We start from the raw sequence: 25,041 nt of genomic DNA on the forward strand, positions 1-25,041 counted from the left end.
TCCTTCATCAACACCTCGACTGGAGACATGTTCCCATCCACAGATCTCATTATTGAATATGTACCTTTACTGAAGATATGATTTCAACCCCCTAATTACCCCTAATTATACTTGTGACTGAACTAATCTCAATCAGTGTTCATAACTGAAGTAAGTTCCCTGTCTTTACAACCCATAGTTAGTGAAAAGCAACATAAATATTAAACAGTTAAATTGTAATTAGACGCCCTTCCTTTCTGGGTATCTTGGTTTTACCTCTGTTTTAAGCAACTGGCCCGATAATCATTCCTAGTGACTGTTGAGCTGATAAGTTTTGATTTGTTCTGAATAAACGAGTAAGCCTGATGCAAAGATAAACCAAACCACTGCAGAAACGCCCACTTCAGAGCAACTGCTGAAGAAAAATTATTAGGATCTTATTGGAGCTGATCATGTGCTTTGTTTATGTTACTGGGTTTATACATAATCAGCGTAATTGAAACCCTTGATTTAACGTGATAGTAATGTCCCATGCTGTGCCTACATGTCCCTGGTCTTGCTCATGAGAATGCAGCTGCTACAGCCACGTAAGCAAAGAAAGACCTTTGATATAACTGGAGGAATGTTTATTAACTTTGCCTAAATAACCTAGTTAACCTAGAACCAGACAGAATGGAAACTGAAAATGAAAAAATAGAAGCTAAATCCCACCAATACACACTGACAGAAAGTATAACCAACACGCTGCAGCCCACTACCAGTACACTAGCATGTGTATCGCATAAACCCCTTCTTGTGGTTCTATTCTCACCTAGTGTATTACTAACATTAATTCTCACCTAATACTAACCAGGCACTCATAGTCTATACATACATACATCTGATCTGAAAAGTTGGTGAAAACTCAGGGGAGGGGTGAGGCGGAGCCTCAGACAGATGGAGGCTCGAAAGTACTCTGTTTGTCTTTGTACTTCCAGTCTGATTCTGCTCTTAGAGAAGCACACGGCTGACGGCTCTGAGCCAATTTAGAAGCGTTAGCGTTACAGTAAAATTCCTTCCTCTTCAAACGACATAGTAAACGTTTTGAAGTTTAGCTGCTGTCCGTTACAATAATAGTAATAATAGGAACAAAACTAAGGCTTTACTGCAGTCTGCCAACTATGTGTCTATGTCTCTCCAATGCACACTCACACACACACCCACACCCGAGCCTACTGCTAGGACAAGTACGACACACACACACCCTTGAGCTTAATGCTCTGAGCAGTAAAACACATACACACACACTCTTCTCTCTCTCTGGTGCGTAAACAACAGAAGAGGCACACGGCTGACGCCTCCACACCCAATTCAGAGACCGCGCCTCAATTCATCACGTCTTCATCACGACGACATCACAAATGAACACAATCAGATAATGATTACAAAAGAGTAATAACAAGAGAGGCAGAGACCGAATTCACCTGCTTGTTCCTCTGCAGAGAGAACAGAGAGGTCGGAAAAGGTCCGCTGTGTGCTACCAGCGGACCCTCTGCGAAGCGCTCTGAAAACCCCAGCCTGTGAAGGCCTGCTTATAACCACCACCTAAAGTCTTTCCACATGTCCAAATAAGGCTACTTGGAAGGTCCTGGCGCTGGGCCGTGTTATCTGTCCGGCTCCCAGATCCCTCTGGCCCAGCTTCAACCTCTCAGTTCCTTTCCCAGGTTGGCGTGACATTTTGAATAACTCAGATAACCATTGTTAGACAAGAGATTCTGCGAACACAGACTCTGTGAACCCAGTTTAAGCAAACACACAAACCCATCTACTCTATGTATTTCTCTCATAAGCAATGATCAATTTTACTGCTAAAAGTAAATGTAAATGTCTGTTTCCTGGAGTCTATCCCAGATGCTCCCCAGACAACGACCCTGCCAAACTGCAAGGGTTGAGGAACAGTCACTGCATCTTAACCTGACCAGAACATATTGTTCACTACCTATATAATAATATATGATATGATACATAAATATACTACACTACACAACGCAAAAAGCCACCGGTTACAAAAGAATTGCTTTTATCTCATCATTGCGCAATGTTTTTTTTTACCTGTCACAGATTGGGGCTGAATGAGGATAACTCCCTCCAAATGCACTGTAGGCTAATGTATTAACCATCTTGGCTGTATTGTGAATTTTCTCTTTCTAAGATCCTGGCCCTGTCACAAATATGCAAATATGTGAAATTAAACATTATTTTATATGTTGATTAGACTGGTTGTAAATTGTAATCTTGACCAAAATTTCCACATTTCATTTAAGGTTGTGTATTTTTTGCATAGGTATTAGTAACTAATACTTAGGAACCCTAATATGGATTACATTAAATCTTTTAATTTAAAACAATAAAGATCTAAAATACAATCTAATAAGATGAACTGTAAGTAATACAGTATAATGAATGACCTTGTAGCACAAGGGTGAATAAATAACTACAGTATGCTGTTTCTGATCTTTGCCCTGTGTGTTATTTCTGCTTCTGTCTTGATCTCTTTGGCAGTCAGTACTGTACCTCATAAAACAACAATCGTCTGTTGAACTCTGGTGGTGGAGTCAGAGTTATTATGATATATTATAGATATATTATGAATCTGTTCTGTTACTGAAAAAACAGTGAGTCCTTGCAGTGTCTGACTCGAGCAGCTCGTTCTCCTCTTGGACTCTTGCGCCAAGCTGCAAAGATTATTACACAGGTAAATGGTGCAGGAGCTTAAGTTGTGCTACACAAGTCACTGTTGTTACATATTCCTCAAACACCTAAACTGAATTAACAAGTGGGGAAATTTCTTGGTCACAAGATGAAGCTTTATTAGAACTTATTAGATACAGTAATTAACAGTAGTCATGGCCCACTGAACTTTGAGACGCCCCAGACAGAACTAAATCGCATATTGGGAAATTCAAAAAATGGAATACTAGGCCAGACCAACTTACAGTAGCTAATGGCAAGACTGAACAGAGGGAGAACCCAAATGCATGACTCAAACACAGACATAAAACCCAAAAGGTTTAATTTGAGTGAACAAGGTGAAACTAAAATGAACTTACAGGGACATACAGTGTAAATAATGGAGGATCACTGCAGACAGGCAACTATTTATACACAAAGACAAGAACTAAAATTCAATATGTAAACAGGACAGCACAACAAAACCTAGTCAAACTAAGGAGTCAAAGTAACACAAAACATGAACAGACAGGACTAACAGACAGAACACAGTACATGTACCTAACTAGCAAACAAACCTGAGACATAAAGGACCTTCCAACACCATCATTCTCTCTCTCTCTCTCTCTCTCTCTCTCTCTCTCTCTCTCTCTCCTCGCAGAAGGCACACAGCTTGTTTGGTTTGTGTCTGGTAGTGATGGCCAAATGAAGCTTTTTTTGAAGCACTGAAGCTTTTATTGAAAAAAGGTTCCTTACTGGAAGCTTTTCAACACAGTATCTTTAGTGACACCTGCTGGGCAAAAATTGATTTGCAGCCTGAAGTTACTGTAATGAACGGCTCCATTATTGTTTCAAACTCGAGGCCTTTAATAATAGCATTATCATACTTTGAGTATAAATGAAGGTGAGCAAAATACACGTGTGATTAATTTAATTAAATAAACTTTCCTTGTGTAAACGTCCTTTTATGTGATTTTGTTTTGCTTGTGGCTTCTTGATATTTATAACAGTCCACTGAGGGAAATATTCTTCTATGGGATCATCAAAGTTAATCTACCGATCTATCTATATTTTAACTTCTATGTAAAGCATATTTCTCTTCTTTCATTGATTTAACCTGGAGTTAGAATTGTTTATAAACTGGGAAATAAAAATGCTTTTTAGATGGGTATAAACACACAACGCACGTAAAGTTATTTAATTAGGTTTTTATTCAGAAATAGAATTTGTTCAACAGTAGGGACTGAGAATGCAATCAATTCAATTTGAAATCCTGCAATATGACAGAACATCCTCTCTTCCTCGCAGGCTCCATGTGTCTAATATGTCACTTTCAATTGAACAAAATCGCCTAAACACTCCACAAATCCTGCTAACGCTTCTCCTCCTTGTAAAGATTTGAACCTCGTATTAAAGCGGTGATGTGAGGTATGGCGCTTCGGACATCACTAATCACTTTTCTTATGATGCATGCTTTGCAGCTTCCGCTTCAACCAGCATATCACTAGTGTCTGGTTCTCTTTTGTTTTGCATTGGTCAACATGCACCCACTAAATCCACATTCAACCATGCACAGCAAACTCACTACTGATGCTCTTATGTTACACACTTCATAAATCCTACTGATTACTTATCTTTGATTCTTCTTTAAAATAAACTACTATTCTTTGGTACTTTGGACTGCGAGGCCCTCCTTTTTGTTGCAAACCCTGAGCTAGATTGTGACAATCACATTGCCACGGACTCTAGGCTCTCCCTGAAAGGTTCCTGGACTGCAGTTTTGTACGTTACCTTTTGTCATGTCACGTTAGTTGCACATTGCTCCATTTGTAACACATGCATTGGTATCTGTTAGTTCAGCCACTATAGTCTTGTTCACTTATGCTATACTCATGCTAGTCACAAGTTTCTGTGCTTGTGTGGCAGGGCGGCAAGTGTCAGGTTTTGGCAGAGATCGGACCCACATGCACAGCACAGAGATCTCAGACAGATGGTGGAGTTTAAAGGTTTAATACAGTTCTCGTTATAACAGACGGTCCAGGTCATGCACAAGGAATCTCAGGTTTCGGTACAGAGGGAGCAGGCTGAATCAGGTCCAGGGACAGGCAGAGTATCGGTAACAGGATGACAAGGTTTACAGTACCGGTAAGGAGCAGGCTATCTCAATGTCAGGCGGTCAGGTCGGTATCACTAGATCTTTCCAGGCGACAGTACAGTTCAGGAGCAGACGGGAATCAGGAGTCAAGAAAACGAAACAGGATCGAGGAACATACAGGCAGGATGATGAAGCGCTGGAAGGTGATGACTAGCATACGACAATCTGGCAATGGGCTATGGGAACTGGTGGTGCTTAAATACACAGTTAAGTAATTACTGATTATAGACAGGTGTGAGTAACGAAAACCGGAAGTAAGACTGGAGCTAATGAGATGAGACTGGAAACCGGAACTGCTACACTAAAACAGGAAATCAAAACATAAGTGAAGCCAGAGTCCTTCAGAATAAAACGAGAAACAAAAAACCCAGATTGTGACAGCAAGACCCCGCACGGAAAGGACGCCAGGGGGGGCAGAGGAGGACGTTCAAGCTCGACAATATTTATTCTTAAAAATGTATTGCTCAATTAAAATACACCACACAAGGTAAGTAATATAAACAATAAAAATTAATACCAAATCACACCATGCAAAACCACGGCAAACAAAAATAAACAAAGTAACAAAAACAACAAAATAGAAACCAAAACAACCAACCTAGATTAACAAAAATAGAGATGAATCAACAGTTATAATGCTTAGACACACTCACACACACACCTCCAAACACACGCCAAGAATCACTGGTTTCCGCCTCTTAGATCCTGGACGAAGGGTCGAAACCTTGGCAAAACCGAGACACAATAAAAAGAAGAAGCCAGAAACAGCAGCGTCGGGGAAGGGCACAAACCCGTGGGTCACTTTTATCCAGACCCAAAGCAGTAGTCTGGATTGTAGCGTAGCTGTGCTTCCCGGTCGCTGCCCCCGCAGTTGTCGTCTACCAGCGAGACTCCGCTCTCCCCAGCCGCTGGCGCGATAAATTAAAAACGGTAAACTACCAGGCAGGGAGAAACTGAGGGATTTAAAGGCAAGATCAGTCTGTTACCTGAACACCACCCGCCGCGACTCGAGCTAATGCCAGCCCGGATAGCTTTTATTATGACGCCGGCTTTCTGAAGGGGTCCGGCTCTTGAAAAAGAATCGCTCATAAGCGCTGTGCCTGGGGGGGGGGGGCAAAACCCTGCATCACGACACCTTAGAGATGTCCAACTCGAGACCTCCCACTCGACTCAGCATCGATCTCTTGAAGCGGAAGTGTCGTAAAGCAGAATCTCGAGCGCGTTCCGAATCACGTGACCAATGAGAGCGAGAGGCGTCGTTACGTCATGTGACTGCCGAGCGGCTTATCTGCAGTTTGAACGGACTGGTTCAATATGTCAGAGCTTTATAAACTTGGCAAGCGGTCCGGAGATGATCTATAAGATGATAGACGATCTTTAAGATCGGCAATTTTCACATTACGGATATCTGTAATGTATTTATGACAAATTCAAAATGTAATTAAAGACTAAAACTACATTTTGAAAAGTCGCAATTTCAATAAAAATATCTGTCTTATCCAGACATCAGTGCCGTGCAAACGGCTCTTCTCCAAAGCTGGAGAGGTGGCGGATGTGATTAAAGTCATGTTTTGTGGAAAAATAAAATAAATAAAGGTCTTTGATTTAACTAAATGACAAACATTTCTCCTCAATGTAGTAATAAACAGAGTTGCAGAAGCACCAAATGCAGCTCTAATAACATTGGACTATCAAAAGTATTCACCATGTCAAGGGTACTGTTATATTATTATCCACAGAGAAAAACAATTACACACCTTTGATTAAACAACTTATTTGACAATAAAACATGGACTGTGATCCTGAACAACCACGTATCAGCGAGGGTTTGGTCAGTCTGCTCTGATGCAGTTCTCACACACAATCAGCAGATGTCGTTGTTCTGACTGTGTCAAATGGTGTCGAGCAATGTGTCGATTTCAGACCAACTGTGTCATAGTTGCTCCGTAATTCATGAGGCTTCGATTTCGCCATCTCTACCACACCTACAGCAGCTCCCCTTACCTGTAGTGATCGTACACAGGCGCACCACTGCAGCCACGGATAAACCACAAAAGATCTTATTCGGGTGCTCACCTGCGCTCATGGGCACCAGCCACAAGCCAACAAAGAGCCCTAATCAGGTGTTCACCTGTACTTGAAGGCACCAGCCTGGCCTGCCTCCCAGGGAGCCACTTATTCCCAATCTTGGCTGGAAGGTGGGTGGGGCAAACTTCGACACCACCACACTTGACTTGCTAACTTACAGTCAGCCATGTGTAGCCATGTTAGCCTTGTACAGCAATGTTAGCATTGTTAATTATGCGCTAATCTTGTTTTAAAACAATTCACTGAAAGATGTGATCATCACTTTTATATGTTCAAGTGCATAGTGTGGAGGATCATAAAACCTTGAAGTAATTAAAAACACAATACTTGTGTTTTAAGTTGTAAATCAGTCAGATATGACCCGAAAACGAGCAGAGGTTTAAAAGAATAGCACCCTGAGTTCTAAGTACTCTTATTCCCCAATTACACTATGTGTTGTATATCCCCCTAAGTTTCACAGAAATTAATAGCACTCCATTCTGAGGTTCTCTCCAACATAACTGCCACAACTAGCTAGCGCTGCACTAGCTACCGATGACCCGTGGGAGTCAGCACGTCCCATGAGGCGAAGTCTACCTGTCTCCTTCATCGACATCGGGGCTGTCGTACATCGTTTTCCCTCTTCTGCGTTGGAGCCGCCGAATGTCCTCGTTGTCAACAGGAGCACTGGTTAAAAAGTTCTGCTGGAGGCTATAACCCACTATCAGCATTCCAGCATCCAGGCAGGACCCTTCATTGTCCAATCGCAAACAAAAATTAAAACAACATAGTTTGCACTCACCACAGCCACATTTTTGTACATTTTGTGTACACAATACAGAACCTAAATACACACTACAGAAATAAAAAAGATAGAACACTTACATTCATTCATTCATTTCACAAATCGCTTATTCCCTAAGGCGGGGTCTCGGGGGTGCTGGATGGACAATGGAGAGAGGCCAACCTAATGCACGTCTTTGGATTGTGGGAGGAAGCTGGAGAACCCGGAGAGAACATGGGGAGAATGTGCGAACCCAGAACCTTCCTGCTGTGAGGCGACGGTGCTACCCACCGCACCACCGTGCTTACAGTGTTCTTTTATAGCCTGGAGCTACACCCTCCCCCAAGTTGTTTTGACCGTGGCTTTGTCTGGTCCTCTGTCTGTCTTGGCTGAGACTTTTATGCGGCTTATTCTGCTCTTCCTGGTCCGTCAGGGCGCTGAGGTCATCGGCGGTCCATTTTGACCCCTCTCATTTAGACGCAGGTATTAAGACATGTATTAATCTTAAGATTACCTAAGATTAAGTAAGACGCTGTCTTACTAGGGCCGACTTTCATGCCTCTTCTTTCCAAAGCAAACCTCCACCTCTCCAGCTGTTCCTCCACCTGCTCTCTACTTTTACTGCAGATTACAATGTCATAATTATCCAGAGAGATTCCTGTCTGGTAGCCTGTCCACCAGCATAACAAACAAGAAGGGACTTAAAGCTGATCCTTGGTGTAGTCCCACCTCCACCTTGAACTCCTCTGTCTGACCTACAGCACATCTGACCGCCGTCATACTCCTCTCATGCATGTCCTGGACTACTCCTGCAGTTTTGCTCCAGAAGGCTAATGCCGCCCCCTCTCAGCTCGACCGTTACTGGGGCAGGTACAGAGGAAACCAGGAAGCACTAGTTACAGTCTGTGAGCCTGAGGCAAAAAGTCTTCTGAGCTGTGTCGGAAGACTTTTGCAGTGGAATACATTTCATAAATATGATTTCTCTGCAGGGCGGCACGGTGGTGCGGTGGGTAGCACCGTCGCCTCATAAGAAGGCAAGAAGGTTCTTGCGTGGAGTTTGGACGTTTTGCGTGGGTTCTCTCCGGGGTTCTCCGGCTTCCTCCCACAGTCCAAAGATGTGCATTAGGTTGATTGGCCTCTCTCCATTGGTGTAGGTGTGATTGTGTGTGTGAATGGTTGTATGTCTCTGTGTTGCCCTGCCATGGACTGGCGACCCGTCTAGGGTGTACCCTGCCTCTCGCCCGAGCCAGCTGGGTTAGGCTCCAGCACCCCCGTGACCCCGCATTAGGGAATAAGCAGCTTGGAAATGGATTTCTCTGCATAGATAATATGGAGTAATCTGAGTGTGCCTTTATTCTTACATACTACCCAAGGTCATTTTAGACATACCACCAGGATATAGACAGCCCCCATTGAAAATCAGTGAAGTTTTCCTTTAATAATTACACAAGTAAAAAAAATATTGAATCATTGATGGAGTTTAATGGTTTTACTTAAATGTATGACTTGTGTTGTTGTATTGTTATTCGCTAGATTAATGTGAGATAAATCCTTCCTCTTTGGGGGAAATAAAACGTACAAAACATGTCCTCTGTTTACTCTCTGTTCCAGCACACCGTATGCCCTCTGAACTTAGAGGAGCAACACATCATAGCAGCCAAGAATTGGTAGTAACACCAGGGGAGAAAATCACCAGCTACTGGTAGACAAAGCAGTCACCCGAAACTGTAAGACCAGACATACCAACCTGTGGCTCAATGCCTCATACATTGATCATGAAATACTTTATCAAGATCAGCAGGACTCCAAAAACCTTCATCCAGAACGCAATGGGAGAGTGGAAAACAACCCTAGAGGCCAACTCCAAGCCAATTTCCAAGTCAACATCAAGTGCAGCATATACCATATAGGAGATGCTCTGTCCCTGCTGCTGTTCTGCATAGGTCTGGCATGGATACCGACTGCTGAATAACGCAGCAAAAAGCCACCTCCTCTACATGGATATCAACTCAACTCACTGATACATACCACCAGGATATACAGCCAAGACATTGGAATGTCATGCGGACTGTAAGTGTGGTCGAATGGTAGCAATGAGAGGAAAGGTAATCAGGACTGAGGGTATAGAACTACCAGAAGGCAAGATACTGTAGCAGATGTGGGGATAGCTACCTTGGAATCCCACAGGCAAATGGTAGTCACGAGGGGCCGCATGGAAAACAGCAACCACTAAGTACCTCCAAAGGGTAAGGCAAGTCCTGAGAAGCCAGCTAAATGGGAACAAAGAACAAAGTACGAGTGATCAACACCTACACCCTCCTGGTCATCAGGTACCCTCCTGGCATAATAAGCTGGCAAAAAGAGGGGATAGAAGCCACTGACATCAAGACAAGGAGGCTCAGTACAATGCATAGAGGGTTTAACCCCAAATCCAGCACCCTGAGTCTGTAAGCTAAGCAGAAGGAAGGAGTCACTATCTAGGATGAAACAACTGAGATATATGAATACATCAGGAAGATGGTCCTGTCAAAATCCGCCACACAAAATGGCAGATTGGGGCTTTGAAAGTCTGTTTGGACTGAGTCAGAGCACAGTGACGGCCAGGAATCTATGGACACAGTTTATTTTCAACCAAACACAAAACACTCCTTTAAAACAAACAGAATCCAACAGGAGGCCAAACTTAACAATGTGGCTGAGGCCTGGCCAAACAAAAAAAAAAACATAAAAAAAACAAAAACGAGCAGAACGAGGCAAAGGCACAGCATGAGCAAAATGTGGCTAGCAATATGGCCTATGTGAACAAAAAGCTTGCAACATGGCGTGAACACCGAGACTATGGTGTGGCCTGGCGTGAACACCGAGACTATGGCGTGGCCTGGCGTAAACACGAGACTATGGCATGGCCTGGCGTGAACACCGAGACTATGGTGTGGCCTGGCGTGAACACCGAGACTACACTATGGCGTGGCCTGGCGTGAACACCGAGACTATGGCGTGGCCTGGCGTGAACACCGAGACAACAGTATGGCGTGGCCTGGCTTGAACACGAAACTATGGTGTGGCCTGGCATAAACACGAGTCTAATACATGGCCTGGAGTGAACAACGAGACTATAGCGTGGCAAGGTTCGAACAACAAAACTAAAGCATTGCATGAAAGCAACAACAGACCTAGAGCATGGCAACCGACCTGACATGACCAACATGGCGCGATGAGGTGATATTGTGACAAGGTAATAGTGAGACAATGACCCAGCACAGAGTGCTGTGCTGCAGGAGTCTTTAAAGGTAAGCAGAGGGGAAGTACAGGTGTGGCAAGTTGGGCTGATTGCCAGGAGACTACAGAGAAAAAGAGAGGTAGTGGGCATGGTCCAAGGAGAGGGAGAAAGTGTGATCCAGGGTAAAAACAACAGGATGGCTGGCAGAGCCAGCCCAGGATCCCGACAGGTCCCAACAGCCGACATGTTTAGTAAATACCTCAGGCAGCAGAAACCAGAGGAGATGAAGGAAAAGGAGGAACCCTCATGGAAGAACAAACCCAGTATGCACAGTATGTACCACGACAGATAGAAGAAGTGGCTGAATTTGACAAATCCTACCAGTGGCTGAACAAAGCTGGACTGAAAGACACCAAAAAGGGCACTGATCTTACAGTGGCAGCACAGAAGCAGGCTAGCAAGATGCTAGCAGGTAAGGCATACATGGAACCCCATAACTAAATTATCTGTGATAAGTACGGGCTGGAAGTCCCAAAGTGAGAATAATTATGATAATGTGGAAGTTCCAAGCCTCCAATCTGCTTCTGGCACACCTTTGAGTTCTCAGTCATCCCCTGAACCAACTTGGTCATTACCACAGAACAGGTCTGATAACCCATCTACTGCATCAAAGTGGAACTCCAAATAGCTGAATAATAATAAATAATTTAATAAATAATAGGATATTATGAATTAAATACATATATAAGTAAATTAGAGACAAATATGTAAATTGAACAATGAAATTATGAAGTACTGTAATCACAAACATTTTTTAAATTAGTATTATTATGAAATACATACCCATACCCCAGTGCCTCGCTTTCCTACATTAATACATAATACTACATGTACATTATTCCCCCTTTTTCACTTGCTGTAGGTCTGTGAGGGGCACCCTACTGATGGAGGGACTGGGGGGGGGCACTGGGAAGTGGTCCCACCCACCGTCCCTCCCAAAGTAGGATGCATCTCAGTTTTAACTGCATTAGTCACATACATCCATCCAGGACTTGGAGTGGTGTTGTGATCCACCATTGGTGTGGATCTTGATTGTTCGTTGGACTAGATCAGAGGCAGAGAGAACAAGTTAGGTCCCATAAAACCTTTTAATAAATTCACAAAAGGTCTACAACGAACCTACGGTCAAAGCACACACAAGCAGATAAACTGGGCAAGACAAAACCAAAAAACACTCCTTTATAAACTAAAGGACACAACTAACAAAACAGGAGGATGGGGACTACAATATCAACCAAACAGAGAGCTAAGGGAGCCATTCGCCATAACCTGCTGGTTCCACTCCACCATCCTACAGAACAGGAATCAACTACAGAACTGTGTCAAAGTGTGCTCCAAAATCATTGGCCAACCAATTAGAACACTGTCCCAAATCCACAATCAGCATGCACTCAGGCTAGCAAGCAAGATTATTAGAGATCCCTCCCATGCCATTTACCCTGCATTTCAGTGGCTACCCTCTGGATGACAGCTTCGCTGCACCTCCTGCAAGACTCAAAGAAGGAAAGTTACATTTTAGCCAAAAGCCATCCTGCTCCTCCATGGCTAATTAAGGCTAACATGGCAAACATGGCTATTTAGACTAGCAAAACAAACTGCATGGCTCACATTTACTAAAATGCATGACTTACTGTGCATGGCTAACATGGCATGAGGTCCTCACAGTTCTCCCTTAACAAGCAAAGATAAGAGACAGGCAGCAGACTTCAAACGATCCAGAAAGCACAATGACCCAGCACAGACTAATGGGCACAGGTGTGTGGAATTGTCTTCATTGCACAATGAGTATGTTGCTTGCCCATAGGCTCTATGAGACACCGTGGAAGTCTATGAGACCCGGGTCGGAGACCGCGTGAACGAAACGTTGGAACATAAGAATTGTTTAATAACAATAGTAATTTAACAACAGTAATTTAACACTGCTACAAGGCATGACTTACTGTAATTAAATTCTCAGAAATTCATGACTTACATGGCTCATGCTAAATGAGACAATGTAGCTGAATATAATTTGGGAGGCTATCAAAGCTACTGACATACTACTACTACTTACATGGCCCAGGTTAAGCAAGACAACATCGCCTAACATTAGCCAACAGAAGCAAACCTGGCTCTACATAGCGACAAAAGCAAACAAAACTAAAAGTTGAAAAGACGTGTTGCATGTGTGCACACAGGGAGAACATGCAAACTCCACTCAGAAAGACACCCGGGCCGCCTCCAGTAATCAAACCCAGGACCTTCTCGCTGTGAGATGACGGTGCTATCCACCACACCACTGTGCCACCCATCCATCCATCCATCCATACATCCATACATACATACATACATACATACATCTCCAGTGGTATACTGTAATCCTGCGCTCTGCTGGTAATAAATACCAAGTAATAATGAAGTATGAACTTTACGTAGAGTTCGAATTTATTATTACTACATACACATTTCTATTATGCAACACCTTACTTTAGTGTTTTGTGTAATTCCATGTATTACAACACAACATTATCTACTTCTAACATAGTTATTTATAAGTGTAATGGTTTTACATAAAATTTAGCTCAGATTCAATTACACAACATCAGGAGTTACAGAGCTTGGTTTATGTCCTGTGCAACAATGTCATCATCAACTAAAAATGGAAAAATGTGCAATGATCTACACTGACTTCTGCTCACCTCCCAAAGGGGTGCAGGCAATGAAAAAACAATATGATCAACAAAAGCTAAGTTTCTCATACAAACCGGAAACTATTTTTCTATCCACGTCCCTTTAGGGGCTCTGCAGACGTCTGACTTTTGGGTTGCAGTTAATCTAATCCCAATATTTAATATATGGAGTAAAATGTGTGAAACAAGGCAACTTGTGAGCTGTGGTTAAAAACAAAAGTACAAACAGTTAAAATCCCAGGTAGCATTTAGGGATGTTGCTACAAAAACCCATCCTACTGTATATGCTGTACTCAAATCCATCGTCCTTTGGTAACAGGGTCATACAGTATTATCCTCATCTAGAGTGAAACCTCTGCTGTTTTCAGATGTTAGAGATCACATGTGATTCGGCACTTGAGTGTTGCAGCAAAAAGGAAATTGCATCAGCATAATTTTACAAAAGGCATCTTAGAAATGATGAATGGAGAGACTTGCATTAATGATGCATGTATGCAACATATTGGTGTTTATACTGTGTCATTTTTTGAATCTTTTTCAGATTTTACACACACAGATTGTGAAGTTGATGAACATGCAAGTTCCAAAATATAGTTACAAAATGTTGATGTGCCTCCCCTGTATATGGGATAATTCCACTGAGTGCAATCTTCTTGGCAAAGGTGTATGGACTGAAACACTATGAACAACAGTGTCACATACAGAACAAATTGGTTTTTGATCCATGCTGCAGTGACTGTGTGAGAGGAGAGGGAAGGATGATGGGTAGGAAGGAGTCTGAACTGAGTAAGTGAGAGCTGTTAAAGGTAAAGCAGAGGAGTAAGGAGGAGGAGAAATGAGTGGGTGCAGAGGTTGAAGAAGGCCTGAATATGAGAAGCTTCAGTGTAGGATCTGAATGAGGAGGCGCTTGAAGTCTCCACCGCACTCAGAATCCAGAGCGTCCTTCAGGGTGACGTCGTACTTCTCCAGGTACATGTCCTTCACCGTTTCCAGGTCGATCTGCAAATCAAACACATCATGCTGTAAACAAATACAGTAAACCTTCATCAAGCAGCCACACACACACACACACACACACACACACACACACACACACACACACACACACACACACACACACACACACACACACACAGAATTTGCCTCAGAACGGCCAACGATAATGCGGATGAGCGTGTCCTCATCGGTGCCCAACCCCTTCATCGCCGCGTTAAGTCGTCGGGCGAAATAGAGCTGCGGGTTCTTCGCACACCTCACTACACAACACAGACACACAAAGGCAGACTGTGCTGTGAGAGCAACTCATCTCATACTGTAGTTACCCGACTGATCAATTCTACAGTAGAACCCACCCAGTGTAATGTAACAGTCTTTGAGGGTTCCAGTGGCCTCAGCATCAATAGTGTCCAAAATGTCTGTTCCAGACAGCTGCAAAGCAAAATCCTGAATGTATGAACTAATCAACATTTAAATGAACAACACTGGCTGCAGGAGGCGCTTCAGTCTTTACCGACTCATAGACCTTAAAGGTGGCCTGGAGCTGCAGGTAGTTCCTGTGCGTGAGGATATAGGTGAAGGTGGACTCATCGGTGCCAAACCTGCCTTCTCCTGCCTGAGAGAAAATAAAACAGAATAACGCCCACATTCATAATAGTCAGCTTTTTGAATGTTAATCCCATCCTCAGCATTAACCAGCTAAACCCACCACCGGAGGATTTAGCTCATTGAAAGAGATCAGAAGTTATTGATTAAAGGATCATTCTTATTTTATTACAACCTGGGCCATACTTCCATACATTTAATTTTTGTTAGTAGTAATATGAGGGCAACAGAATTAATTTACTTCAATTTACTATGAGTAACAAGCAAAAACACAGTTAGAAGTAAAATACTGCAAAGTAAATTACACATTTAAGTGTAGGATCACGTAACAACATCAGTGTTGCATTAAAAGCAGTGACAAATAATAGGCTTTTAATTTGAAGGCAACGATGCATCCCACAGTGAACATACCTCAAACAAAGATGTAGCGTCCTGCTCGGCTAAATCCTCGTCCACCTCGTAGCCTTCATCCCTGCTCGCCTTGTAGAAACAGAGGGATAATGAGGAGAAACAAGAACAAGAGTGGTTTAAGAGGATGATTAAAAGAAGTGATGCGTGTAGAGAGAGGGAGAGAAAAGATTTAGTTTGCAGAGGGAGGGTCAAAGAGAGGGATCCCAGAAATAATCTCAAGCATATAATGGGATAACTTTCATCAGCTCCTCGTTAATGGTCCATCAGCATCTCAGCTCATTGGAACGTGAGTCACAATGTTTGCCTTTTGTTCTGAGGGTTCTGGCAGGCGAGGGTGGGCGGGCTGACTGACGGAGACCAGAGCACATTTACAGTCAATGTGACGGGTGCCCTTTGACCCTAACTGTATAGAATGTGCAGCTACAGCGCCTCCTGTTTACCTGCAGCAGTGACATCAGCAGATTCCTCACGTCCCCGCTGGTGTCATCCTCAATGTCTGCTTCCAGGTCGCGCTCATGCACTGCAGGGTAGACCCAAGGATGCAACAATATCAACTATAGAAGTATTTGTAATGATCAAAACGTGGGAGGAGAGGAGTTGACACACTCAATGAGCAGAATTACAAATGAGTTGTGATACAACCTGAGGCAAATACACAGAAGATGTGCTCCACTGGCTTTGCCACACACTCACCCTGGACGTATGCTTCCTTATACTTCATGATGTCCTATCAGGATAAAGAACACTGTTTAATACAGTATCTACTGACTGATCAAAGAAGAAAAATAGAGAAACAAAGAATTTAAAATGAAGCCTTTGTTCGTTGCTGTCTACAACACATGAGCTGTGTGAGTATTAAAGCCATACACTCACATTTGAATAAGAATAATAATCCCTGAATAAGGCGTGATGGTCCAGACTGGTAGTAGACAGGACTATGCTGTTTGTGTAAAGTTGTTTATTAAGGTGGTGTTACAGGAAGAGTGAAAAGAGTCACGGTGGATGACAGACCTCGTTGCACGCCGTGCACAGAATCTCCACCAGCACGGCTTCGTCTGTGCCAGCTCCCTTCATGGACTTTCTTAGCTCCTGGGCAACGTAGACATGCGGAGGGTGCAGCATAGCGATGACGGCGTTCTCAAAGCTGCCGGTCAGCTCCTTCTTCAGAACCTCCTCCAGCTCCTGGACAAGTGCAGAGTGATATGGTGTGTGTGTGTGTGTGTGTGTGTGTGTGTGTGTGTGTGTGTGTGTGTGTGTGTGTGTGTGTGTGTGTGTGTTTGTGTGTGTGTGTGTGTGTGTGTGACACTTACATCATCGTACTTTTCAAAGTAGGCCTGTTTGATTTCCACACGCTGAGCAGCAGAACGATTGGCCAGGATCTGAACGATGGCGTCTTCATCTGTGCCTGCAGCACACACAGCAGCGACGTCCAAAGTGACCAGTCATGTCATATTCCTATATGTCCTATTTACAGTAAGATAACGTCCTGTAATATCCAAGTATACTATACTTACCTAAACCTTTACAGGCTTTCCTGATAGCTTTAATATCCGCTAGGACATCAAAGTCCTCATAAGGGACGATAGTGGGCTACAAAAAAAACAACAAATAAACAAATATCACTAACAAAGCGAATATGAATAAATTCCCCAGATCAAATTTACAGTAGTACAGAACAGTTCATAAACTGTTATTGTTATATAACGGAGGTAGATTTCTGGATGTACTCATTATGGTATTGTTGTTGTATCCTGTTTTCCCGCAAGAAAAAGGCGCAGCTTGTGCACTTTGCTGAGTCACGGAGCAGCAGCAGCAGCGTCCTCTCCTCGCCCACCCTTCTAAAAACACAATGCGGCCTTATTGATCAGCGTTTCTAAGAAATTCCTCTCCGCTGCTGCTGCCTCCTCGGCCCGGCATGACTTAGAGCCTTTGTCCTAAAGTTAGTGCGCAATTTAATCGCACTTTGCGCAAAAGTTTTGCTTTTATCTGAAATACCAATATTTTTGCATTTTTCTTGTGCCTCACTGCGCGATTTCTACAAGCGCATGCTGACTGCTTTAAATGAACTGTCATCACGCAGTTACAAAACGTTGCGGTAGTAAACGATGCGTCCTACCTGTACGTTGCCCATGATGTGTAATAGCTGCCTTTTCAGTCGTAAAGCGGAGGCTGCGTTCTGGTGCGATGCTGTGCGCAGCTGCTCTAAACTGAATGTGGTGATGTCAGGTCGGTTCGACCGCTCCTCCTGCAGGGACGCAGCCCTGTCCGGTGCTGCATCGATGACGTCATCGCCGCTTATTAATTTAGTGGCAAGATACACGAAGTGGCTCTGCGAGGTAATAAGTTAAACGCACAAAAGAAACGCAAAGTAGAACAGCATGTGACTTTTACTAGTACTTTTTTAACGCAAATTAAAACATGCCGTGAATGAATGAGGCAAAGTTTAAAAGATCAAACATAAGAGAATAAAGAGGCATTTTGTGCGTAAAAATGCTTCTTTTGGCATCAGCTGATCTGTTCATCCTATTTTTTTTTCATAGCTAAGAAAACAAAAATCCAAACACAATTAACAATGTTGGAAACATGTCCATAAATGTCTCATAAACACAGTTCCTTCAGGTATAACATCATCATTTTAGTTGATTATATAATGTGTTAAGATTCTACATCTTAAAATAATCTAAAGCTAAAGATTGAGGGGTTAAAAATGAATTGTTGCACCTCAGAACTTCACAATGTGTCCAGGTACATGTGTGTAGCTACGGAGCAAGTCTCTAAACACTAGGAACAGGAATCAACTAGGATCAAGATTTACAGCTTAGATGAATAAAATTTAATAGTAGTTGAAGGCAGCTATGATCCCTATTTTCCACAGGGGGCAGTGTTGTACAGAGTGTTTGGACATTAAGCACCTGCTGTAGGATGGACTGATGTTACTGTTGGGGTGGTAGGTTCCAGCTGGTGTTTTATATGCTGGCAGACGATTACTAATACTAATAATCATTAAAGTAAATGTCCTGAAGTTGAGTAAGAGCCAAAATCAGTGACAGTAGGGTTTTTATAGAAAGGTTTAATTCAGAGCTGAGACAGGGCAATTACTGTATGTACATGCAGGACAAAATGAAAGTACAATATAAATACTCCCATACAGCATAACAAGCATTAGATACAGTTAGTGGGCTGGTTACAACATTCAAACCGCCTAAAACTATCGGAGAGAAACAGCGCGTGAACGTTTGAGTGCTGGTTCATGTATATTTATCAAGTCTTCCACTCACTGATTCCCGAATCCCTGCTGAGCTAAAGCGAAACTTGTCTTGATCTCAGACAGAAGGTTGAAGCACTTGATCCATACATGACGACATCTGATATCTAAATTTGATTATTCCACCACGTGAGTATTTCATTGTACAGGCTTTTATTTTCTCTCGTCTCGTGACCTTCTGTCTAGGATGGCACCATGTGATTCCACTGTCATGCACACACACGACCATAATGAAGCTAAAGTGACTGTCGCATGCGTCTGTGCTGCATGAGGTGTCAGTGGTGGGTGGTTGATCACAGGCTTGGCTGCTGTTGTTGACAAAGCTGATGATGAAATGGTAAATTACTCATATTTCTGTCGGTGAGAGGCAAAAAAAAAGTTAATGCCAAGTCATGCATAGACGTGATTTTACGTGATTGAATAAGTGCAAAGGTTTGAAGGAAGGTGCATTCAAGCTGATGTAAAATGAGCAACTAAGTGATTTAAAGATGCATTATTCACATCGTCTCTGGTTTTTGGTCCTTCAACGACTCAGCCATCTCTTTTTGGGACATGTGGAGATACAGTACAGTCAGGAAACAGTGCTTTCATAGACACGACGCCTTAATAAGGTGTCAACCGCTGGGGGGTCCTCATGAGCTCTGATACGTGTAGCACATCACTTTCAAAAGGAGGAAACAAATACTGTAACAATGACACCAAACGTTCCACTGTCATATTTGATCAATACACATTTACTTGGATGCTTGATACAGTAGTTTGCCACATGCAATTGCTTTTTTAGAAAACTACAGTACGTTACTTTTCCTCCTCTGATCTCCTCCAATTGTTTGTCGTTCCTGTGATCGTATAATCAAACACATCATATTTCTGCCATGAATAATGGATTGGGTCCGAAGGCAAGACATCCCAGCTGCGTCCAGGGCTTTGGTCCCACCTCTCGGTGCCAGCGTCCTGTTTTTCCTAAGGTCACTGGCCCCGTCTGCTTTTCCATCATCAACGTAACAGGAAACACACGCATCAATATTTAATCATCTGTGAGCAATGATTGTCTGATCAGCTGGTAAATGTGATTCATTTACAAATCGCCTTCACGTACGGCGTGATGAAACGTACAAACAAAGTAACTTTGACAAAAGTGCAAGCAAAAAGTGCAAGATAGAAACTCCTCAAAACGGACTCGCGTCGAACACGATGTCGGTGAATCATTCGCTTTAATGTTGGGATTGCATCATTGACAGAAGAGTAAATGTTCATCTCCCAAAACATTCTTTCACTCGTGTTACGTTCGGTTTCTTTGTCCACTGTGCTGTCAGTGTGCAAAGACACCCCCCCCCCAGGCAGCCATCATGCCCTCTCGCTAGAGTCCTGCTCCGGAAAGTCCCAGGGACAAACGTCAGCCATGTTTGCTCCACTTATCACCGCGGGTTTGTAACTAGTGCTCAGTGACTCTTTCTTCCTGTCTGGCGAAGGTCTGGTTTTCTGTGTGGCGTTGGTCGCCTCTGCCCTCCTGACTTCCATAACCTCTGGGTCTCTGGTGGAGCTTCTCCGCCGCTCGGGAGCCGAGCCGCTGCACTCTGACGACTGGCTGACCCGTCTCCGCTCTGATGGCGGCTTGCTGGAGGAGCTGCGCCTCTCCTTGCTCTTCTCCCGGCCTTTCTCTGCTTTGTGGTTGGACGAGCAGGAGCCTTTCCGCTTCTTCTTGTGTGTGGTTGGGCTGTTGCAGCTCTTGTCCTGCTTGGGCGGGGGGGTGTTGGTGTAATCCCATGAACAGATCTCCACCATCAGGGAGGGAGGTTGCAGAAGGCTTCCTGTAGACTTGGAGTAGTCTGAGTGAAGCCCTTTTGGTTTCCCATCAGTGGGTGTGACGCTTTTCTTACGCCTGATCCTGTCTGGGGAGATGGAGTCTGAGTCTCCTCCCAGCATGGGCTGCTCGTCAAATTCCCAGGGGCACACATCTGGCTTAAGGGGCAGAGGTGAACTCGGTGGATGGGATTTCCTCATCTCCCTGCCTTCCTCCCTTTCTCCTGCTTTTTCTTTGGAGCGGCGCCTGTTGGAGGGTGACTGCCCTGTTTTCTGCCTCTGCTGGGACCGACTCACTTTGGGGACTCCCGAGCTGCTGCTGCTGCCTCTCCGACTCAAAGTCGTTTCTCCAGGAGCAATAGAAACATGTTTCTGCGTCTTCCCTTCAGAGGGAGTCTGAGGCTCCTCCAGCTCCCAGGGACAAACCTCAGACACGTCATAAAGGCTCCTACCAGTCTCAGAGCAAATGGACGGCTGGCTGCCGCTCACCTGTTAGAAGACACACAAACCATTTGTTACTTATTTAATGGCCTTTAACCAGTCTCAGTCTAAATAAATCAAACTATTCAGAGAAATCTGTATGTTGTGCATAAAAATTGAGTAGATAACAAATAAATGAACTACACAATATTGAAATTCCTCTTTTTCAACAGGATTCAACACAGTTTTGCCTTGTTGACCGTCTCCAATGTGAAAATGTTCACTTTGTAATAAACAGGAACATTTGCTGGGCTGGTATCAGGTCATCATTAAAAGGAGGCAACGATCTGCTCTGTCTCTGTTTAAGGCTTCCGGCACGTTGCATCAGACATCACTCGATGGGTCCTCTCAGACGGGTTCTCATGCTCGTGATGCAGTGGAGGTTTAGGGGTGACCTGTAACCTAAAGCCACTGTAATCAATATCCTTTACATTGCTGGTGGATTCCATGACTGGCTGCATGCGGAAAAGGTCACCTATGGTATAGTATCCAAGACACAGATTTCTACCTGGTGGCATTCAGCAATTAAAGACCCAGACCCATCTGAAGCATCCCACAAAAGAGAGAGTGGAAACATATTATTGAGGGCCCAGAAGCACAACATTAATATTAAAACCGTTCAGTGTCTGCTGGCTGTGTAGTTAGACAACAAACTGTAAAGCATGGTGTTTGCAGCCCAAGCTGAGGGCACAGCCACTGAAGTTGGAGCTGGTGGACATGGGGCCTGCTGTGTCCTCTGGCCTCGTCCTACAATCTGATCTGAGGAGGAACATGCAAAGAGGAGCTCCTAAAAGAATAGACTAGTATTTTGCTTCTTCTTCCTCTCTTGTTCAGCTGATCAGCCAGAACACTGTTCGAATCGATTAAGAATCGACTACATGTGGACTTAGAATAAAGCTCACCTGTTGTTTCATGATGCCCATCTTCATGGGCGTCTTGGAGTACTCCACCGACAGGCTGATGATCATCTTTGGGTAGTGCTCAGGGGTTTCATCCACCTCTGACAGCATCCTGGTCTGCTGTCCCTTCAGCCCCTTCTTGCCAGTGTCCTCCACGCTTGGCGTTTTGCCGCCGAGGCCTGGCACTTTCTCCTTGGCGCTGGCGATCACGCTCAGAGACTTCTGCATGATGGAGGTCCGCAGGTGGACGGGTCTCTTCTCGTGAGTGAGGTTGTGGACGCTGGCTGACTTCCAGAACAGAGGGACAGACTCGGTGGAGTCGGCCGGCTCCAGCCGCGGTGGTGTGGCAGCTGGTTCCAGCTGTTTCTTGGTGTGTCTTCGGCCGATAAGGGACCCCAGAAGAGATCCCTCCCCAGCACCCCCCACGGGAAGAACCTTGTCCCCCACGGCTGAGCCAGTCTGGTTTCCAGCTTCCACCTCCTGATCACAAACGTGGTCATAACTCAGTGACTTCTTTAGACCCATGACACTGTTCTTCATCAACTCATCCTGAGTTTTGCCTGAGAAAAACAACAGATTGACTTCAGTGGAGGAAAGATACCTAAATGTTTATAGTTTAATCATGCAATGTTGGTTTTTGTTTTTGGATTTTATAGATCATGATAATTAAACTATCTACGTGGCATGATGTTGAGATTTAGCATTAGCATTACAATTTCAGCCATGTTCCTCATTTCGAAGGTGAAACGCAGTTGAGCTCGGCGGGCTCTTACCGTGAAGGCCTGGTTCACACGGGTTCCTCCTCAGAGTGCCGCGGTTGCTGCCGTGCTCACTGCCGTCGTCGCGACTGCACTGGCGGTGGAGGTGCATGGTCTCTGGGATCTCCGTTATCCGCTTCATCAGCGTGCGTCCCAGGCCTCTCTTGGAGTTGCGCTTCTTTTGGAGGTGGGGGTTGTTGGCCAGCATCTTCTTGCGTTTGTACACTTCCAGCTGAGTGTAGAGTTTCTTCAACTCGTCCTGGAGGCAGTTCGGAATATACCTTCAGTGTCACACACTTTTGCTTATTAACCTAAATGTACTCGTATACGTGTGAACTGTCACCCGTATGTCCTCTGGGTCCAAGCTGTGCTCGCTCCAGGCTGACGTGAGGCTGTTGTTAGGGTAGGAGCCAGATCTTCCCATATCCAGCTCCTCCTCATAGGCCTCTGTGGCAATATCATCCCTGGCCTGGGTCCCCTTGGACAGGAACTAAGCCAGATCGAGAGCAAGGTCAAAGAACAACACACTGGCAAACTGGTAAGTTTCTCAAGCACCTCTGTCCTGCAGTTGTCAGTAATCAATTCTATATTTAATATAATTTGTTTTTGACTTAATTGATCAAAATCTTCAGGTTTGCTTGAACAAAGGGTTGAAATATTCAGGCCCGATTCAGGAAAATACGCTGTTTGAAATCTACCCCACTCCCCACCCCCCACCCCCCCATTGTGCGTAATTATCTCTGCGTACTCAACTGGCTTGCACTTGTGAGGAGCCTAATTAGGAAGGAATGAGAGAACAGACAGCACGGACGCTGTGCCCCGCTTCAAGCAACAGCAGGAGCATTAAATGTTTTCCATCAGACTTGGGAGACTGAACGTAAAGACACCCGTGGGAGTGATTTGCCAAATTACAATAACCTCTAATGTAGTTACAACAGAGTTGAGGTAATGTTGGCGAACTCGCCTGTGGACACTTGTAGTTGTGACAGTGTTCTGGATCTCAATCAACTTAGGATGATTGTTGTGCATAAAGTACAAGGCACAGGACCGAAACAGAATGATATAGATCTTTTTATAGACATATAAAATTCTTTATACAAACATTTTTTTAATACATTTTTATCATTATCTAGGGACAAGAAAGTCAAATTTTCTCCTACGTTAGAGCTTTTCAGCTTTTCTTTCAGCTTTTTTTTCCGTGGAGTTTTGCACGGAAACCTTGTAGGTCAAAGTAAATGATTTACATCATTTCCCAGTTCCAGGAACGTGTCCCCCCAGCTGCTGACAAGACTTCAATTTAATTGTTTTACCCCTCTGAGTACATAAAGTTATTCATAAAATAAATCTGCTAAGTTGTTCTAAAACCATACATTTGACTGGCAGCTCAGTATGCTAATGACCCCGACATGATTCATGTGCTACAATACCTTTGGGACAAGCAGCAGCCCCAGAGTTACAGTCACAGTCAGATGCGTGTGAGCAAAGAACAACATGAGCATCCAGTCAGGGTGCAGCCCCGGCACTAGAGAGAACCTGCAGGAGAAGCACTCGGTCATTCAGCAGCCATTTGAGCTCATCTGCATAGAAACAAAGATTTCAGTCCCATAACTGCTTCAAAGAAACCAACTGTGAGCTGATGTGAGAGCAAATCTGGGCAAGAGCTGTATCTGTTTGTTAAAGTTTTTGTCTGGTTTTAGAGTCAGTCTGCAGAGATCATGAAAGACGGCTCAGAAGGTAATGCATATATTCTGAGCTGGAGCTACAGTAGATGCACCTTCAATAAGTCACAGCCCCTGATGCGACACCTGGAAGCGACATACTCTGCTTGCTGTTCCTCACTGACACATGCGAAATGATGCGTAGGAACTTATTTAAGTGTGTCATCCCTCATCTAAACCTGTAAGTGCCTACCTCTCCTGCCTTGGGGTCCGCGGGAAAGAAAATTCATTCTGTCAGGCCAATCGATATGTAAAACATAAGTTTTGCGAAGCTCAAAACTAGGGGAAAATAAAAAGCAATTGCTGACTTGAGTCGATGCCTTGAGAGTTAAGGTAGGAGCAGTAATTACTGTACCTGAACTGCTATAGTGAAAGTACTGTAGTAAATCACCTACTGTAACAACCTAATACTGTACATGAAAATGCAGCCAATATACAGTATGGAATATAGAACAGATTATT

General features: G+C 43.9%; 2 protein-coding genes across 2 annotated transcripts in view; both read right to left on the reverse strand.

Annotated features, from left to right (window-relative positions):
- Positions 1–4,682: 4,682 nt before the first annotated feature.
- On the reverse strand, positions 4,683–17,929 carry LOC114844893 (annexin A13-like). The gene is made up of 11 exons (XM_029132568.2): positions 17,773–17,929; positions 17,171–17,246; positions 16,967–17,061; positions 16,668–16,838; positions 16,350–16,383; positions 16,097–16,176; positions 15,657–15,725; positions 15,154–15,255; positions 14,996–15,071; positions 14,787–14,899; positions 4,683–14,642 (listed from the first exon to the last, which is right to left on the reverse strand). Exons 1-11 carry the CDS (start codon positions 17,785–17,787, stop codon positions 14,523–14,525), a joined length of 951 nt encoding a protein of 316 aa, XP_028988401.1. The 5' UTR covers positions 17,788–17,929; the 3' UTR covers positions 4,683–14,522.
- A 777-nt stretch (positions 17,930–18,706) lies between these two features.
- Positions 18,707–25,041, reverse strand: part of LOC114844614 (probable G-protein coupled receptor 158) — a 36,192-nt gene continuing 29,857 nt past the window's right edge. The window contains exons 9-13 of the mRNA XM_029132112.3: positions 24,289–24,394; positions 23,205–23,351; positions 22,877–23,120; positions 22,107–22,663; positions 18,707–21,213 (exon numbers count right to left, since the gene is read on the reverse strand). Coding sequence (XP_028987945.1) covers positions 20,269–21,213; positions 22,107–22,663; positions 22,877–23,120; positions 23,205–23,351; positions 24,289–24,394 — 1,999 coding nt within the window. The 3' untranslated portion in view covers positions 18,707–20,268. The remainder of the gene's footprint in view (positions 21,214–22,106; positions 22,664–22,876; positions 23,121–23,204; positions 23,352–24,288; positions 24,395–25,041) is intronic.

The sequence above is a fragment of the Betta splendens genome, chromosome 17 (assembly GCF_900634795.4).
Source record: "Betta splendens chromosome 17, fBetSpl5.4, whole genome shotgun sequence".
Taxonomy (NCBI): Eukaryota; Metazoa; Chordata; class Actinopteri; order Anabantiformes; family Osphronemidae; genus Betta; species Betta splendens.